This window comes from Aquarana catesbeiana, linkage group LG01, assembly GCF_042186555.1.
Source record: "Aquarana catesbeiana isolate 2022-GZ linkage group LG01, ASM4218655v1, whole genome shotgun sequence".
Taxonomy (NCBI): domain Eukaryota; kingdom Metazoa; phylum Chordata; class Amphibia; order Anura; family Ranidae; genus Aquarana; species Aquarana catesbeiana.
In genome coordinates this window covers 936815701-936834346 of record NC_133324.1, presented here as the reverse complement: position 1 = coordinate 936834346, position 18646 = coordinate 936815701, and the positions used below count along the sequence as shown (strand labels likewise).

The 18646-nt window shown below is 43.3% G+C and overlaps 1 protein-coding gene across 1 annotated transcript; it reads left to right on the top strand.

Moving 5' to 3' along the window:
• Nucleotides 1–11527: 11527 nt before the first annotated feature.
• Nucleotides 11528–17863, top strand: LOC141128205 (vomeronasal type-2 receptor 26-like). Its single transcript, XM_073615354.1, has 3 exons — nt 11528–11587; nt 14912–15035; nt 16956–17863. Exons 1-3 carry the CDS (start codon nt 11528–11530, stop codon nt 17861–17863), a joined length of 1092 nt encoding a protein of 363 aa, XP_073471455.1.
• The last annotated feature ends 783 nt before the right edge of the window (nt 17864–18646 follow it).

Below are 18646 nucleotides of genomic sequence, written 5' to 3'. Positions count from 1 at the left end.
TTGTCCGTAAAAAACCGAGTCCATTCCACCTCAAGCATATCATCTTCTGGCAGCAGGGACAACCAAAATGGGTTCAAGCGCCAGGTCCGCTTCTGCTTGGCTAGGGACACGCTGAGAGTAATTGAGTAAAAGCTATGATCAGACAACAGCCTGGGTCCAAAGGACACTGTCAATAATCTAGGTAAAAGTTGTTTAGATATCAGAATGAAATCTATTCGGGACATCAAGTTATGCGTGGAGGAGAAACATGAATAAGCCTTGGTATGCGGTAATTTATGTCTCCATGTATCAATTAGATGGATGGATGAGGTTATTTTATGTAGTTTAGTGTCATTTGTCCTCATTGCAGCTAGTGTCAGTGGGCGAAGTCTGTCTAGGGCATCATTCATTGTGGAATTAAAATCCCCCATCCACACTGCTTGCACTGTAGGGTATCTTGCCATGAAGGAAACACCCTCTAGTATTATAGTAATTGAGAATGGAGGGGGGACATAGAAAGCTAAGATTAGGAAGGGTTCTCCGTATAGTTTAGCAGATATAAAAACATATCTGCCCTGAGGGTCTATGCATATCTCTCCTAGCTCAAAGTGTATGGATTTTGCAATTAAAATAGATACACCTCTTGAATGGGATGTAAACGTCGAATGGAATGCCCATCCTACCCAGGGGCGACGTAGGGCCATCTGTAGCTTGCCATCTATATGGGTCTCCACCAATGCTATTACATCAGCCCTCTGTTTTTTAAGGAATGTGAAGGTTGCCGACCTCTTAAGCGGTTCACGCAAGCCCCTCACATTCCAAGTAAGGAATTTTATAGACGCCATATGGAGTTCTCACAGATCATTTTCAGTATTAAGGTGTGTATCCTGAGTCTCACCAGTAACTTTATACAAGAATTATGCATGTGTATGTACAGTACTACAAAATATAGCAGCCGAGGCAAATTTTCAATATTATTCAAAAAACTATATTGAATTGAAAAGTGTAAACATAGTACTTCTTGCATTTTAAAAAGTAACTTAAACATTTTCTAGTGTAATTATTTATTCTTTTCATTGCTTCAATTCCCCATCCTGTCCAGGAAGGGAACCATGACCATGACATGTCACCTTCAGTGAACAGCTCTCTTTTGAACACTAAAGGGTATTCTGGACTTTGATCTGGTCACACTGTATCTTTATGAACAGCCAATGCAGGTGCTAACTGCCCAATATAACATGTACCTGTAACATTAGTAGGAAGCCAGGCGTAAGCTTTATTTCCACATATATAATGTAACCCTGTACGTATGGATGGTATGCCTGCTCCTAAAAAACTGGAAGCAATAACATGGAATCTCAGGTAACCAATATTTTCACATATTGGAAACTGTGAACAATTTGGACTATAAAGGGTTCTATTTAGTTCTGGATGTGGAATATAATAATATTGACCATAGTTTCCTCCATAAACTGTAATTTTTTTGCTCCGGTGCAATCTGAATTGCCCAACCGTGTACATTTAGTGTTAAAGGGCATGTAATGTTTAAACAAATCTGTGGAGTGTTTATCTGTTTTGAAACCATCAAAGTTACTGATCTGTGCTCATTAGCTGTGGAGACTATGTATGAGACATTTATTCTGGTCCTGTTTAGATCAATGAAATTGAGAGGCATTGCTATCATGGGTATTGTCCCTGTTTGGGGATGTGAGAACACACCCACCAGTTACTAGCGTTGCTATGGGTTGCATACAATCAGTGGCGTAACTAGAAACCTCAAGGCCCCAGTGCAAGAAATCATGAAGGCCCCCCCAAAACATGATTTTGATAGTATATTTTTTCTTGGAGGTGGTACTGGAGGGGGGTGGTGGTGGTATTGGAGGGGGGTGGTACTGGAGGGGGTGGTGGTGGTATTGGAGGGGGGGTGGTGGTGGTATTGGAGGGGGGTGGTACTGGAGGGGGGGTGGTGGTACTGGAGGGGGGTGGTGGTGGTATTGGAGGGGGATGGTGGTGGTACTGGAGGGGGGTGGTGGTGGGTGGTGGTGGTATTGGAGGGGGGGTGGTACTGGAGGGGGGGTGGTACTGGAGGGGGGTGGTACTGGGGTGGTGGTGGTATTGGAGGGGGGGTGGTACTGGAGGGGGGGTGGTGGTACTGGAGGGGGGATGGTACTGGAGGGGGGTGGTGGTGGTACTGGAGGGGGGGTGGTACTAGAGGGGGATGGTGGTGGTACTGGAGGGGGGGTGGTGGTGGTATTGGAGGGGGGTGGTGGTACTGGAGGGGGGTGGTGGTGGTATTGGAGGGGGGGTGGTACTGGAGGGAGGTGGTGGTGGTACTGGAGGGGGGTGGTGGTGGTATTGGAGGGGGGGTGGTACTGGAAGAGGGGGGTTGGTAGTATTGGAGGGGGGTGGGGGTACTGGAGGGGGGTGGTGGTGGTATTGGAGGGGGGGTGGTACTGGAGAGGGTGGTGGTGTTACTGGAGGGGGGTAGTGGTGGTATTGGAGGGGGGTGGTACTGGAGGTGGTGGTACTGGAAGGGGGTGGTGGTGGTATTGGAGGGGGGGTGGTACTGGAGGGGGATGGTGGTGGTATTGGAGGGGGGTGGTGGTACTGGAGGGGGGTGGTGGTGGTATTGGAGGGGAGGTGGTACTGAAGGGGGATGGTGATGGTACTGGAGGGGAGTGGTGGTGGTATTGGAGGGGGGGTGGTACTGGAGGGGGGTGGTGGTGGTATTGGAGGGGGGTGGTACTGGAGGGGGTGGGGGTGGTATTGGAGGGGGATGGTGGTGGTACTGGAGGGGGGTGGTGGTGGTATTGGAGGGGGATGGTGGTGGTACTGGAGGGGGGTGGTGGTGGTATTGGAGGGGGGTGGTACTGGAGGGGGTTGGTGGTGATATTGGAGGGGGGGTGGTACTGGAGGGGGGGTGGTGGGGGTATTGGAGGGGGAGTGGTACTGGAGGGGGGGGTTGGTACTGGAGGGGGGTGGTGGTGATATTGGAGGGGGATGGTGGTGGTACTGGAGGGGGTGGTGGTGGGTGGTGGTAGTATTGGAGGGGGGGATGGTACTGGAGGGGGGTGGTGGTGGTACTGGAGGGGGGTGGTACTGGGGTGGTGGTGGTACTGGAGGGGGGGTGGTGGTGGTACTGGAGGGGGACCTCTTACTGATCCCATCTCCTCCACCACCACCACTGAACTCATCCCTATCCCCCCACCCCCCATCACCTCTGTTGTAGAAGTGATGGGGTAGGGGGATAGGGATGAGATCAGTGGTGGTGGTGAGGGGATGGGATCAGTAAGAGGCAGAGCCGCAGAGGTGGTGGAGGTTGGGATTGATTGATTGCAGTGCAAAATGGTGACTTACCGCCAATCAATCGATCGATTCCCCCTCCTCAGAGATTATCCTTCACGTCACGGCGTTCCTCCTCCAGGAATCCCTTGCTTGCCTCAGGTCCTCAGGTAGGTACTCCACACACTGCGCAGTCACAGAGGGGAGATCTCCTCCCCCGCCTCCACTGGATTGGTCTGCTGAGTTTTTTCAATGCCTGAGTTTGTGGGCGGAGCCCACAAACTCAGCGCTTCTCTCTCACTGTCTCTCCCCTCGGCGTAGTGGGTGAAAAACCCCCTCCCCGCGGCATGAACCCGACAGTGAGACTGACACACACCTCGGACAGTCAGGTGGGCCCCTCAAATGCACTAAATCCAGGTGCTATCTAATAGCAGTCAGTAAGTGCCACCATCGCGCCCTTAGCAAGATGACTGATGCCATGTGCCAGTTGTGCTAAAACTGGGTACAAACTCCTGGGTAGACACCACCTGTTGTCAGCGCTCCACAGGCCCTGATGATTTTGGGTAGCATTACATTTGATCCACTTATCCTTCTCTTCATTGGGGGCCTGGTTCTGCAACTGAATTAGAGTTTCTACATCCCACTGCTCTTGATGAGGGAATCTGTCCCCGCTACCTGGGCAACCCCTACAGTGGGTGTGACTCCAAATGCCATAAGGGCAGCATCCTTTGCCGTTTGGTCCGCTAAAGCATTTCCTCTGGCTGTCATGTCATTTCCCCTTGCATGCCCTTTTACCTTCAAGATGGCAACTTCTGCTGGTTTCTGAAAGGCCTCAAATAGCCACTCTATGAATTTTGCATGTCTCACTGGCTTCCCTGCACTAGTCAGAAAGTTCCATGCTTTCCAGATAGGCCCAAAATCATGAGCTATTCCAAACGCATATCTGCTGTCAGTGTAAATGTTTCCCCTTTGATTCTCTAGGAGATGACATGCTTTGACTACTGCACACAACTCCGCTTCCTGTGCTAACATCTGAGGTGTCAATGCTTCCTGATGTAAAATGGTGTCTGTAGTGGTTACAGCAAACCCTGTGTGTGGCTGACCATCATCAGTGTAAAATCTGGAACCATCTATGAATAAGTGTGTGTCACAATCTGATAAAGCCTCATCTTTTGGTGTGACAGAGGCCCTTTCTACCTCCATCAGAGCCATACAATCATGAGAAAAACTCTCAGGTTCTACATCAGTACCATTTGTTGCATCTCCCTCAATTATCAATTATAGGAAGAAGAGTAGCCCCTTTTAAAGTAACACATCATTTGATTGTTAAATTCGATGGAGCAAAAAGAGCAGACTGGTACTTGTCAAATCTACTGGCAGACACATGTCTGGTATATACTTGATTCATGATTTCCTGTACTGCATGTGGCACATACAGGATCAGAGCAGAATCTAGTACAAGCTCAGTTACTTTGTCTAGCAGCAAAATGCAGGCTGCTATGGCTCGCATACAACTGGAGGAGCCTTTGATGACAGGGTCTAATGAGGCTGATACATACATCACAGGCCTCTGTTTGTCTCCATGTAGCTGGGTGAGTACACCTGCAGCAAATCCATTGACTTCATGACAGAACAACAAGGAAGTCTTAGTATAGTCAGGAAGTCCAATGGTGGGAGCTTCACACAAAATTTTAATAAGCTCCTTCATCTGCAATTCATTGTCCCATGTGAGTTTGAAAGGATTTCTAGTAGTAGCCTCATATAGAGGAGCCATAAGTTCTGATGCATTTGGAATCCAGTCCCTACAATATCCCACTAACCCCAGGAAGGCACGTAGTTGCCATACATTTCTTGGCTTTTCAAAATTTAGTAGAGTTTTAACTCGATCGAGGGTTAGGTGACGGATTCCATGTGAAATGCAGTGACCCAGGAAGATCACTTTCTCTTGGCAGTATTGTAGCTTATCTTTGCTAACTTTGTTGTTACTGTTATAGAGAAACATGAGAAGGCTTACTGTTTCTCTGCTACAAATGTCCTTTGTATCAGAACATATAAGCAAATCATCTATGTACTGAAGCAAAACTGTGTTTGGGTGTGAGGGGGACCATTGGTCCAATACTTGCTTTAACGCAGTATTATATTCAGAGGGGCTACTCACACAGCCTTGGGGCAATCTTGTCCATGCTAACTTTTGGGCATCATGGGTAAATGAAAAAAGGTGCCAGCAATCTGGGTGCAGTGGCACCAAAAAGAAAGCATTTGCAAGATCAGTCACTGTAAAGCAGGTGCTGGAGGCAGGTATTCCACTTAGTAAAGTGCGGGGGTTGGGCACATTCGGGGTATTTGCCTCAATTATATTGTTAATGGCTCTCAAATCATGCACCATGCAGTATGTCACCTGCCCACCTTTCTTGTCTGGCTTCTTTGCAATTGGGAACAGGGGTGTATTGTCTTGGGACTTAATTGGTACAACAACCCATGCTGCTTTCAGTTAAATGATTTGATCCTTTATCCCCTCAGTCTGAGCAATACTCAGTGGGTACTATTTAATCTGTGGGAGACTGGGGTGCAATCCAGCAGACCTACATCATATTTGCTGGTGGCCCATAATTCAGCGGGAATCACTTTCAATTCTGGTAGAAATGGCGGAGTGGAGTCTTGGATTGCAAATACTCCACAGGCAGAATTTAAAACTTCTCCTGACAGACTACTGACCACTTGGACTCCTGTAGGAGTGTAGTGTATGTTTGCTAAAATTTGGTTCAAAATGTCAGCTCCCAAAAGATTGGTAGGAACTGTGTCTGAAACTAACACTTTAGTGACAATTTCTGTTTGCTGTCCTAGCCTGAGTTTAAGTGGCTTGGACTCAGCCAAATCAGTAGAGGTCCCGGTTAGGCCAACACCAGAGATAACATTTGTAGATAATAATCCTGGAGGTAAGTCCTCTATATTAAAAACACTTCGGCTTGCACCAGTATGTAGTTAGAGGGAGTGGAAGGGGCTCGCAGAATAGGAAGGCCAGTCCTGTGTTTGTGCATCAAAACAAATTTGCCAAGTTGAGTGAAGATGTGGAGGTGGCAAACACAGAGGTGGCAGCCCTAGATGTCACTGCTACCCCTAACAGCTGGGAGAGCAGCCCATCTAGTAGAGGTGGTGAGGGGAGTGCAGGTAGCCCTAGACAGTTGGTGGTAATAGGGGATTCTATAATCAGAAGGACTGATAGAATAATTTGTCACCAGGATCACCTCAGCCGAATGGTTTGCTGTCTCCCTGGTGCTAGGGTTCGGCATGTGGTGGACCGGATGGATAAATTACTGGGAGGGGCTGGGCATGACCCAGCTGTCTTGGTCCATGTTGGAACCAATGACAGTATACATGGAAGGTGGAGGCTCCTTAAGAATCAATTTAAAGAACTAGGCTGCAAGTTGAAGGGAAGGACCTCCAAGGTGATATTCTCTGAAATATTGCCTTTGCCATGCGCAACACAGGAAAGGCAGGGGGTGATTAGAAAGCTGAATGCATGGCTAAAGACCTGGTGTAGGGAGGAGGGATTTGGGTTTCTAGAGCACTGGGCTGACTTTCCATTGGGGTGCAACCTATATGCTAAAGACGGTTTGCACTTGAATGGAAGGGGGTCTGCTGTGCTGGGGGAGAGGTTTATGGAAAGGCTGGAGGAGTATTTAAACTAGGATTGAGGGGGGAGGGTGAACTAGAATTACATCGGGAAGACAGGTCAGTTAGGGGTCAGACATTAATGGAGGGTGGAATGGGGATAGATGGGGGGAGGGTTATGGCAGGTGACAAGAAAGTTCCCATGTTGCAAACAGCCATTGGAAACTATAGTGCCATTTGTACTACTAAAAATGATATGAAAAACACCAGAGCAAAATGTAATAATGCATTAAAGTGTTTGTTCACCAATGCCAGAAGTCTGCAAGCAAAATAGGTGAGTTGGAAGCTCTGGTGCATGAGGAGAGCTATGATGTAATCGGTATTGCTGAAACTTGGCTTCAATCCTCACAGGATTATTAATATTCCTGGCTATGCACTCTTTTGGAGAGACAGGGTAAAAAGGAAAGGTGGCGGGGTCTGTCTCTATGTGGAAAGTGATCTCAAAGCAAGTGTGAAAGAGGACCTGATTGATGGAGAGTGTGATGAGTCTGAAGCATTATGGGTGGAACTGCATATCGATGTGCGTAGTTCAAAGTTAATCATAGACCACCCAATGTTAACGAGGAGGTGGAGACTCAGCTCCTTACACAGATGGAAAGGGCTGCATGGGCTGGGACGGTGATAATAATGGGGGATTTTAACTACCCAGAAATTGACTGGTGTAATGGCACTGCTGGGACAGTTAAAGGGCAAAAATTTATAAACCTAGTACAGGACAATTTTATGGTCCAGTTTATTGAGGCCCCAACTAGGAATGAAGCTCTGTTGGATCTGGTAATCTTAAACCATGCAGAGTTTATTACTAATGTTCAGATAAAGGAACACCTGGGTAGCAGTGATCATAACATGATTTCATTTGATGTTAGCTGTAAACAAGAGATACATACGGGAAAGATAAAAACACTTAACTTCAAGAGAGCAAATTTTCCAAGGATGAGGGCTGCTCTCCAGGACTTAGACTGGGAGGGAATATTGGCATCGATAAACACATAACAGAAATGGGAATTGTTCAAAATGACTGTTTGGGACCTCACTGCAAAGTATATTTCCATGGGCAATAAGTTTAAAAGGCTAAAAATAAAACCTATGTGGCTCACGGTCAAAGTTAGAAAAGCTATAAACAATAAGAAAAGAGTTTTTACAAAATATAAAAATGAAGGAACACTAGTGTAGTTTGCAAAGAATTTAACAGAATATGTAAAAAGGAAATCAAGGATGCAAATTCAAAATGAACGACAGATTGCAAAAGATAGTAGGACAAACCCCAAAAATTCTTCAAATATATTAATAGTAAAAAGGTCAGGTCTGAGCATGTAGGCCCTTTACAAAATAATCTGGAGTGGGTGACTGGGGACAAGGAGAAGGCTAATTTATTAAATACTTTCTTCAGCTCTGTGTATACAAAACAGCATGGGGGAGCTCATGTCCAGAATGGGGGTGGTAGTGACGCAGCCCCAAATGATCCACAATGGCTCAAAAGTGATATGGTCCAGAAATATTTAAACAGAATAAAGGTGGATAAAGCATCAGGACCAGATGGCATCCACCCACGGATCCTAAAAGAATTGAGCTCTGTAATTTCAAAGCCATTGTATCTAATTTTTAGGGACTCATTAATGACGGGAATAGTACCACTGGATTGGTGCAGGGCAAACGTGGTGCCTATATTTAAAAAGGGATCAAAGTCTTTATCAAGTAACTATAGACCTGTTAGTTTAACTTCTATAGTCGGGAAGATACTGGAGCATTTAATAAAAGACCACATAGAAGAGTTCTTGCTGGAAAAAAACATTTTAAGCAACAGACAGCATGGATTCATGAAAGACAGAAGTTGTCAGACAAACCTGATTTCTTTTTATGAAGAGGTAAGTAAAACCTTGGTCAGAGGGGTGGCTGTGGACGTGGTATACTTAGATTTTGCAAAAGCGTTCGATACAGTTCCGCACACACGACTCATGTGTAAGGTAAAGTCTACAGGCTTGGAAATATCAGTTTGTAAATAGATAGAAAACTGGCTAAAAGACAGAATTCAGAGAGTAGTGGTTAATGATTCTTACTCTGAATGGTCTAAGGTTATCAGTGGTGTACCCCAAGGTTCAGTGCTGGGACCCTTACTCTTTAATATCTTTATAAATGATATTGGGTCTGGGATCAAAAGTAACATTTCTATCTTTGCAGATGACACCAAGCTATGTAGTGAAATAACCTCCTTACAGGATGTCTCCAATTTATAAGCTGACCTCAATGCTCTGTCTAATTGGGCGACTATGTGGCAGATGAGGTTTAATGTTGAGAAATGTAAAGTTATGCACTTGGGGGCTAAGAATATGCATGCATCATACATACTAGGGGGAGTACAACTGGGGGAATCCGTAGTGGAAAAGGATCTGGGGGTTTTGGTAGATCAGAAGCAATAATAGCATGCAATGCCAAGCTTCGGTTTCCAAAGCGAGCAAAGTCCTTTCTTGTATTGGACTCCAGAGAGAGAGAGATTTTTGCCCCTGTTCAAATCATTAATAAGACCTCATCTGGAATATGCAGTTCAGTTTTGGGCACCAGTTCTCAAAAAGGATATCGGAGAACTGGAGAAAGTGCAGAGAAGGGCAACCAAACCGATAAGAGGCATAGAGGAGATCAGCTATGAGGAAAGATTAGAGAAACTGAATGTATTCACTCTTGAGAAGAGGAGAATAAGGGGGATATGATCAACATGTTCAAATATATAAGAGCTCCATATAGTGAACTTGGTGTTGAGTTATCTACTTTACTTTCAACATAGAGGACAAGGGGGCACTCTTTACGCCTAGAGGAAAAAAAAATTCATCTCTAAATATGGAAAGGTTTCTTCACAGTAAGAGCTGTGAAAATGTGGAATAGACTCCCGCCAGAGGTGGTTCTGGCCAGCTCAGTATATTGCTTTAAGAAAGGCCTGGATACTTTCCTAAATGTACATAACATAACTGGGTACTAACATTTATAGGTAAAATTGATCCAGGGAAAATCCAATTGTCTCTTGGGGGATCAGGAAGGAAATTTTTCCCCTTCTGTAGCAAATTGGAGCATGCTCTGCTGGGGTTTTTTGCCTTCCTCTGGATCAACTGTGGGTATAAAATTGGGTATATTGGATTGTATGATATATTTTTTTTTTTTTATGGTTGAACCGGATGGACTTGTGTCTTTTTTCAACCTGACTAAATATGTAACTATGTAACTATGATTAAACAGGTTAATTCTGTTTCTCCTCCAGGATAGGGGAGTTCTTGTAAAAATACTTTTACTCTGGCCTTTGTCTCCCCTATTTAACATGATTGATACTTGCATGCCATTTTCCTATGCCTGATCCACTGTTTGAATAATAAGCTGATGAATGTCAGTAGCAGAAGCCTCATATGCTTCCTGTGCAGCGCTTAGTTTGTTTGCAAACCCAATTGGATTCTTTCTAGGATCTCCCAATCCCTCTAATATGGCTCTCATATCTTGGGGACTAAAAGGTACATGCCATTTAATATGAGACTTACTGTCAACAGCATTACCTTCAAAAACTAATTGGGTTCTGACAGGATAAACTGCAACAGATTGCTCTGTGCCAGGTGCAGAAGAAGTGGCATCTCCCTTCCTTATCTCTTCATCTTGCTGCCACAATTTGGAAATTATGGTTTGCTCTGGAAGTTCAGACTCTATCTCTCTTTCTCTGGCCAAAGCCTTAAGTTCAGAGAGATCTAGTTTTGCATATGTGCCTTTTGATTTAGGCTAATCATCTATTTCTAGGATATGAGCCAAATCCATCTTTGTAGGTTGATATGGGGTTGTTAAACCTCTGCTCTCTACTATATTGCCCAGCTCTTCTTTTGTGTGTTCCATGTAATCTAATTCTTTTGCTTTTGTGCGTGGACACCTTCAAGCCAAACTGGCAGCCACATAAGGTGGAGGGTCCTCCTCTACAGAGTCTTCTGGCCAAACATAGTAAATTTGGGCAGTACTTTTATTAAACATTATTAAACAAATTATGGCTACCAGCCTAAACTATGCGTTATCATAGGCTGGTAGCCATAATTTCTATCATGGATGTATACTTTTTCTTTATTATTTTTATGTGTATTGATGTATGTCGTTTATATGCTTATGGGTCTCACCGTATCTGAATGGGCCCTGTTTTTATTAATTAATACCCACTATTGGTTTTTTCTAACCTACTGCATAGAAGATTATATTACGAATGGCTCTATTTTTATGTATCTGTGTTGGCGTATTTACCATTCACACTTAATGTTTCTGATGAATTATATTTGACATATGGTTTATGTTTTTTATATATATTTATGTTTTTAATATGCTGTGTTAACATGCAGTGAGCACTTTACATCGATTGCCTGATATGTTGCAGTGTCATGCAGCGTTTTGTCGATTGTATGCTGCTGCACGTTTATACATGCTGAAGGGCTAAAGATAATAGATTCAGTATGTGCGCTGATCGCATAGGATCTTATACTATTTTATCCCCCTTATTTTTAAATTTCAATGTGCAATGTCATATTTTACTGTTTACACATTCACCGGCTGGCGTTGTCTGGCCTGTGAGTGGGCTTACTCGCCTATGCGAACCAATGTGCAGAGCGGCTATAAGTCTTCCCCTTCTCCTGTGGAGAAGCCGTCAGTATGTCTTTCGGCGGACGTCTTGCACCTGACGTCACGCCGAACACTTGTTCTGATTGGTTAGGGTTGATGGGGCAGGACAATATAGCCTGTCCGTCAGTCGCGTAGGCACGCCCTCTGTTGAAGTCAGGATATGACGAAACGCGTCAGGGCGTGGCCTACACGACGCCGGAAGTGACGATTGCGCTCCACCACAGCCTGTACTGCAACCAGGAAGTCAGAAATTGGTGCCTGGAAAGCGGAACCGGCTGGAGTCGATTACGGTGAAGTGCTGTGTCTAAATGCTTCCTTGTGATATGCTCTTTTGATTGCTTTTATAATGTACGTATAATGTTTGAAGGGGGGATCTTTGTGTGATGTGAAGGGCTTTATATATAATAAACAGGATTACGCTATGTGCGCTTTATCTTTTGTTGTTTGGTGATTTATGAGCCTTGACCATCTTGGATTCCTCTGGAGGGTAGCAGACAGTGGCTGGTGGCTTGGATTTACCCTTTCTTGGATGCTTACTATTACTAGGCTCTGGTGAGTTTAACCCCCTGAGGGGAGTGTGTTCTCACAGGGTGGAAGTGGATGGATCGGTGGAAGGTGCACGCTGAACTTTTCTACTTTTGATCACCTATGAACACTATCTGAACCATCATTTTTACTGCTCTTCTCTCTTGAAGGACTTTTTCTGCATGTGTAGTTGGCCACATTATCCGTTTAGCTCAACACTAGCGCTGTTTTTAGTGTGTTACTATGATCACTTTGCTGATTTTGGTATGTCACGATTTATGATGATGTCTTTGCAATTTTAAACGGCTGCTTCTCTGCTTAGTCTTATTTGAGACTTTTTGTCACTTAATATTTTAGTGTCATTTCACTTATTTATTTTGTTCCCTGTTTGTTTCACATTTATTACTGCTCTGGTACTGCTAGGGCCCTTGGCGCTGAGTGGTGTATTTTTGGGCCTGTAAGTACACCCTTTTACAAATCTGCAGATTTACAAGAATAGTCTCCACTTATCTACGTGGATAGAAGGGGTTTATGACAATAGACAAAACACTCATTAAGAGACCCTCCTCGTCTCTTCTCTTCTCTGTGAGTTTTATCTGACCCTACCATGCACCTCTGACCCAGGTCGCCCACAAGGAGTCAATGCAGGGAACTGCAGAGGATTTTCCCTATCCACACACAGTCCAACCCGTGAAGGGGGACACAAACACATTCACTCACACACACGTTACCCAACCAGAAAGGTCAGAGAGTGGTCTAGTTTCCTTGAGAACCGACAGATAGGATACATAGAAAAGGCAGAAATATAGCAAGCTTAAGGGCAGCTTACCTAGCTGGCATTTGAGGTCTGCATTTCCTGATGATTCCGATCGAAGGAGACTCTGCCAAATGCCTGAGTTTTGACTCGCCAAAATGTTATGACTGATTTCTGATTGGGACTCTAAAACAAAGTTAAAACTGCAGCTTCAGGAACAGATTCACAGGAATCAATCACTGTGTTTAAAATGTCCGTTCAGTGTCAAAATGTATTATTACATGTTATTTTATACATAGATAAGAAAGGGGTGGTGTGAGATGTTATTAAAAAATAACAAATAGAAATATATTATTATAAGCTAGCAAATAGAACAATTGCAAAAGTAAAACCTTGAGAAGGGAGGGGGGAGTAGAGAGCATTTAATAGGAGATGTGACTGTGTGTTAGGTGAAGGTTACAGAACATATTTCAACAGTGAGAACAAAATGGAGTCTCTTGTGCTTAAATGAACAGTACAGTAAATGTCCATGTCAAATCTCTAGCAACCAATCAGTGAGCAGTATTGGTGTACAGTAATCTCTAGCAACCAATGTACAAGCAGCAATCATGTGCTGTAACCTCTAGCAACCAGTCAGGGAGCAGTAATGATACACTAACCTCGGGCAAACAATTGCAATCGCTGCCTGATCTGATTCAGTGAACGGATTTTGAGTCTTGTTGCTATTTATTGTATGTCTCAGAGCAGGTGGAGAGTGAAACTGCATGGGGGAGGGGGGCCCAAGAATTTTTTTGCCCAGGGTCCAATCAATATTAAAGACGGCCCTGGCAATCTCCAGAACACAGTAACAGGGGAACACTCTTCTCTAGGTTCACAGTCTAGGATCCTGCTGAGGACAGGAGAATGCCCTGTACTCTGAGATGCTATGAGGACTGCCTCAGTCCAAGCTAATTCTGGCACATATATCCCAAAAGCCCACAGTCACCAGGAATCAATTCAGAGTCATTACTCATAAGTCCCCAGGACAGCTGCCACTTTCCAGCTTCCTCCAGATGCAACCCAGTGAGTGAGACAGTGCTTCTCTCAACCAGATTCCTTTGGTGACATCCTGCAGTCAGATACACAATACTTCCAGGCCACAGCTCTGCCACAACTAAGACCTCACAGAACAGCAACACAGTCCATAGGCTGCCTTAGGGGCAATAGCCCCCCAAGGTTTGGAACTTTCCTTGCTCAGGAAAAAAACTCACTTCACAGCTCCAGACTATTTATCAGCTTCCCAGCCAACATCTGGACAAACCTCCCAAGGGATTGGCTGGGCCCTGATCAGTATTTAGGCTGGGTATTTGAATTCTCCCTCCCTAAGGTCGAGAAACTTCTTCTAAAGGCAGGGAGAAGCAATCAAACTCCCAGTCTGAACAACTCTGAACAGAATGGACCAAACAATCACTGCTCCCTTGATTACAAAAGAATCCAAAAACTAAATGTACCTAGCATCCTACATTAGAAGGGTGCTACACAAAGAAGCTGTAGTTATAGTTTCTATGAATGGAGATGCTGAGCAGAAAGGGAAGGCATAGTTGGGCACTCTTGACAAGAGTCTGTGACAGCCCCCCAGTTCTATTAACCTCCCACCGCTGTAATCTTCCAGTAGGAGGGGTCAGAGGATGAAGATTTCAAGGAATCCAGGATCCGGAAGTACAAAGGACACATCAGATTATTGGTAAGTCATGTCTCCTACTTTTTTTTTTGACTAAGCCTACTTTATTATACTGTAAATGAGTAAACTATAGATAATATGAATTCAGAAAGAAGAAATACAATTTTGGGGATATTTTATTTGAAGTCTTGTTTTAGGCTCATTTTTCCTGATTTCCATGTTTTCCTTTTAAGCATCCAATCAGATTTGTCTTAAAGAAACACTATGACCTTGCCCCTTCAGGACAAAATAATAGTGTCTCTGCAAAGTGCCCCCAACCCCACATATTCACTTTACTATTGATCATTTGCTGCTTTTTCCTCCATATCAGTTGACAAGCCAGCTGGCAGCCAATCAGATTTCCTTTTTTTTAGGTGCCGGTATCTCGATGCTCAAGACCCTGCTTGCCTGGTAACAGAAAAAAGTTTGGAACTTCAATTCATAAATGTTGCTATGAGTGCATCCCATGTCCAGAAGGAGAGATCTCCAACATTTCTGGTAGAGTGTATATTTGCCACAGACTTGTGCTGTAGTTCAGAAAGAGAATTTGACAGGGATGACAAAACTGCACAGGATTTCGGTGCTGCAGAGGTCCACTGTACCACTGCACCAATGCACTACTCCACTGACTGCATTAACACCACACACTTCTTTACTGACTGCCTTTGTATTGGCACACATGGCAAACTCCAATACTTCCATGCTGTTCTTCTTATACATACTATCACTGCACCCAAAACTGCTCCACTGAACCCTTGCCCACTTCTGCAATTGCTGCTGCACACATAGCAACACACTGTGGGTTTGTGTAGAAAAAAATGTTGTGGGATGCCTTAAACATTTGCACATGCACCTCGAATGATTGCTGTATTGTTTGTAATATGAGTATCTTCTATGGTTGTCAGATCCATCTAGTGACCATAAGGCAATATTTTCCCAAATTTGCCTTAATCAAGAAAAAAAAACATTTCAGGTGGAGCTGAAAATCATAGGAAATAATCATATTACAAACAATACAGCAACCAAAGACCATTTTTACCACAAACTGCTTCATAGTGTATATTCCTACCACTATGAATGTTCTTACAAATTTGGTATTTCTCCCCATTTAATAAACAGGTCCAATTTTGCTGATATATTTTCAAAAATGTTTTTATGGAAATCACATCAGGTTTTTACTTTAAAGACAAACGTAGTTTTTATGTAAAACAACAGAGTGAACTTGTAAACTCTGTATATACTGTGCATGCATTTCATTTTGTATGCTTTGTCTACTGCAGCAAACATCCTTGATATTATACCAAACTTTCTGCCATGTATTTACATTCCTAATAGAGATGGGCCGAACATCCTCTGGTTTGCAAAAGAACTCCCGAACAGGAAAAAGGTTTCACCCCAAACTGCAAACTCCATGAAAGTCTATGGGACCTGAACATGAAAAATCAAAAGTCCCCATTTTGAAGGCTTATATGCAAGTTATTGGCCATAAAAAGGGTATGGGGGCCCGGGTACTGCCCTGGGGGACATGTATTAAAGCAAAAATTGTTTTAAAAAACAATCATTTTAAAACAAGCAGTGATTTGAATGATGCTTAAAGTGCAACAATAAAAATGAAAAATTCCTTTAAATATAGTGCCCGGGGGTCCCCTTAGTCTGCCTGTAAAATGGTGCATCTGTAGCATGTAAAGAACATGCTGCAGCAAAACCTACATTTCTAAAGAAAAAAAAAAAAGTCAAATTACATTTAAATTGACTTGCGGTTGCAATTCCCAGATGGCAAAATAAAAAAAAGGACAAAATGGTGTGGAGTCCTCCCCCAAAATCCATACCAGACCTTTATCTGAGCAGGCAGCCTAGCAGGCCAGGAAAGGGGGGACCCCACGCAGTTTTTTTTTTATTTTGTTTTTTTTTTTCTTTAAGCTGTCAGCAGGAAAGCCTGATGACAGCTGATGACTCATTCGTTGTTAAAGACACTGCAGCCAGCTTCCCAGACCCGCTCCTTAACTATATATTGATTGTGCGAACATCCCGTCAAGCGCCCAGAAAATGAGCAATGTTCGGGCTAAACTTTTGCTCTGCCCGAACCGTTTGCCCAAAACCAGTTCCTAAGATTTTGATAAAGAAAAAAAGCATGCCTACTTATGGTTTATAATTGTAATAATAATCATTTGATACCTACGTAAGCATGGTTTTAAAAAAAAAAAAAAAAAACCCTCAAAGTACTGAATATACAGAACAGTTATTTGGAAAGGTGCTGGGTGTATCTTTTTTGTCTTTTCCCTACTGCATTAGTTATCATTAATTTGAAGCCACTGATCAATGTTAATATATGAGTTGCCTAGTTATAAAATAGACTGTTTATTCCCGAGATACTTTAATATATATGTCCATCACGTGTGTTATTTTCAATACCTGCAGACAGTGAAAACTGCATGAAATGTCCTGATGATGTATGGCCAAATGAGAAGAAGGATCGGTGTGTTCTAAAACTGGTGGAATTTCTCTCCTACACTAATGATACTATTTCTGTAGTATTTACATCTGTTTCCATACTTTTTTGCCTTCTGGCTTGTTTAATATTGGGGATGTTTGTACATTACCGGGACACGCCCATTGTTAAAGCAAATAACCTGAACCTGAGCTATCTTCTTCTGGTCTCCATCATGCTGAGCTTCCTCTGTGTCTTCTTGTTCCTCGGCCGTCCAGTAGATGTAACCTGCATGCTGCGTGTAACCTCTTTTGGTGTCATCTTCTCAGTTGCTGTGTCCTCTCTACTTGCCAAAAGTATCATGGTGTGTGTTGCTTTTAAAGCCACCAAACCTGGAAGTTCTTGGAAAAAATGGATGGGAGCCAGATTGCCCAACTCTATAATGTCTGTGTGTTCCCTGGTTCAAGTAATAATATGTGCGACTTGGTTATCTATTTCCCCCCCCTTCCAGGACCAAGACTTTTACTCTTATCTAGGAAAGATCATCATACAGTGTAATGAGGGTTCAGTTATCGGCTTCTACTCTGTCTTGGGATATATGGGACTTCTGGCAGCTGTGAGCTTCATTATAGCATTTTTAGCCAGGACATTACCGGACAGTTTTAATGAGGCCAAGTACATCACCTTCAGCATGCTGGTGTTCTGCAGTGTCTGGATTGCCATGATCCCCGCCTATCTGAGCACTAAAGGGAAATATATGGTGGCTGTTGAGATTTTTGCTATAATGGCATCAAGTGCTGGACTTCTTGGCTGTATATTTTTGCCAAAATGTTACATTATTCTATTTAGACCTGACTTGAACACAAGAATAGGTTTGCTTGGAAATAGAACCAAATGAGCTTATTACTTACTGAAAATAAAGTTAAACAAACTCAATATGTATAAGAATGTTAATAACATTTTAGAAAATATAGTCTCATATACTGTATTATGCAGCAAAATTTTGATGTATTTATTCTGTGGAGCACCACTCCAATCTCCTTTGGTTTCTTCCATTAGATTGTATGCAGATTTTTGTCTTCAGATTTAACAAAACCATAAAGTGCAAGGGTCTGCCTGATTGCAAACAAACTGAAACTCTTAAGGTTTGACTTCATATTATATGGTTTTGGTAAATCAGAAGACAAAAATCAACAAAAATTATAATAGTGTGTATGGGGCTTAAGTCTGGGGTGGTAGCCTCTCTTCACGCCATAGCCCAGCAATCAATGTAACAGAGGGCTGCACACTGATGACATCACTTTGAGAAAATACTTTTATTCTAGGTCTGTAGGCTAATAGTCCCAATGCTTAGCCATATTACTCAGGCTCATTTTACCCTGATAGCGCTTAATCATAGTGATAAGGCTGCTTAGGGAGGGGGATATTTATACCATAAGGCACAATGTAATACAATTAAAAGCAGTGACTGCAAGTGATTGACAATGGAAAAATAATGGTAAAATAATAGCACAAAAACAAAAGGGAAAACAAATAATAACTAAACCAATCAGACTTGTACAAGAAATATATAGATCCATGGCTTTTTTTCTCAGAGAATAGATGCAGGAACTCACCCTCTCTGTCCAACTCTCTGCCTCAACCACGCCCAAACCCCACCCCCAGCCACGCCTTCCTTAGA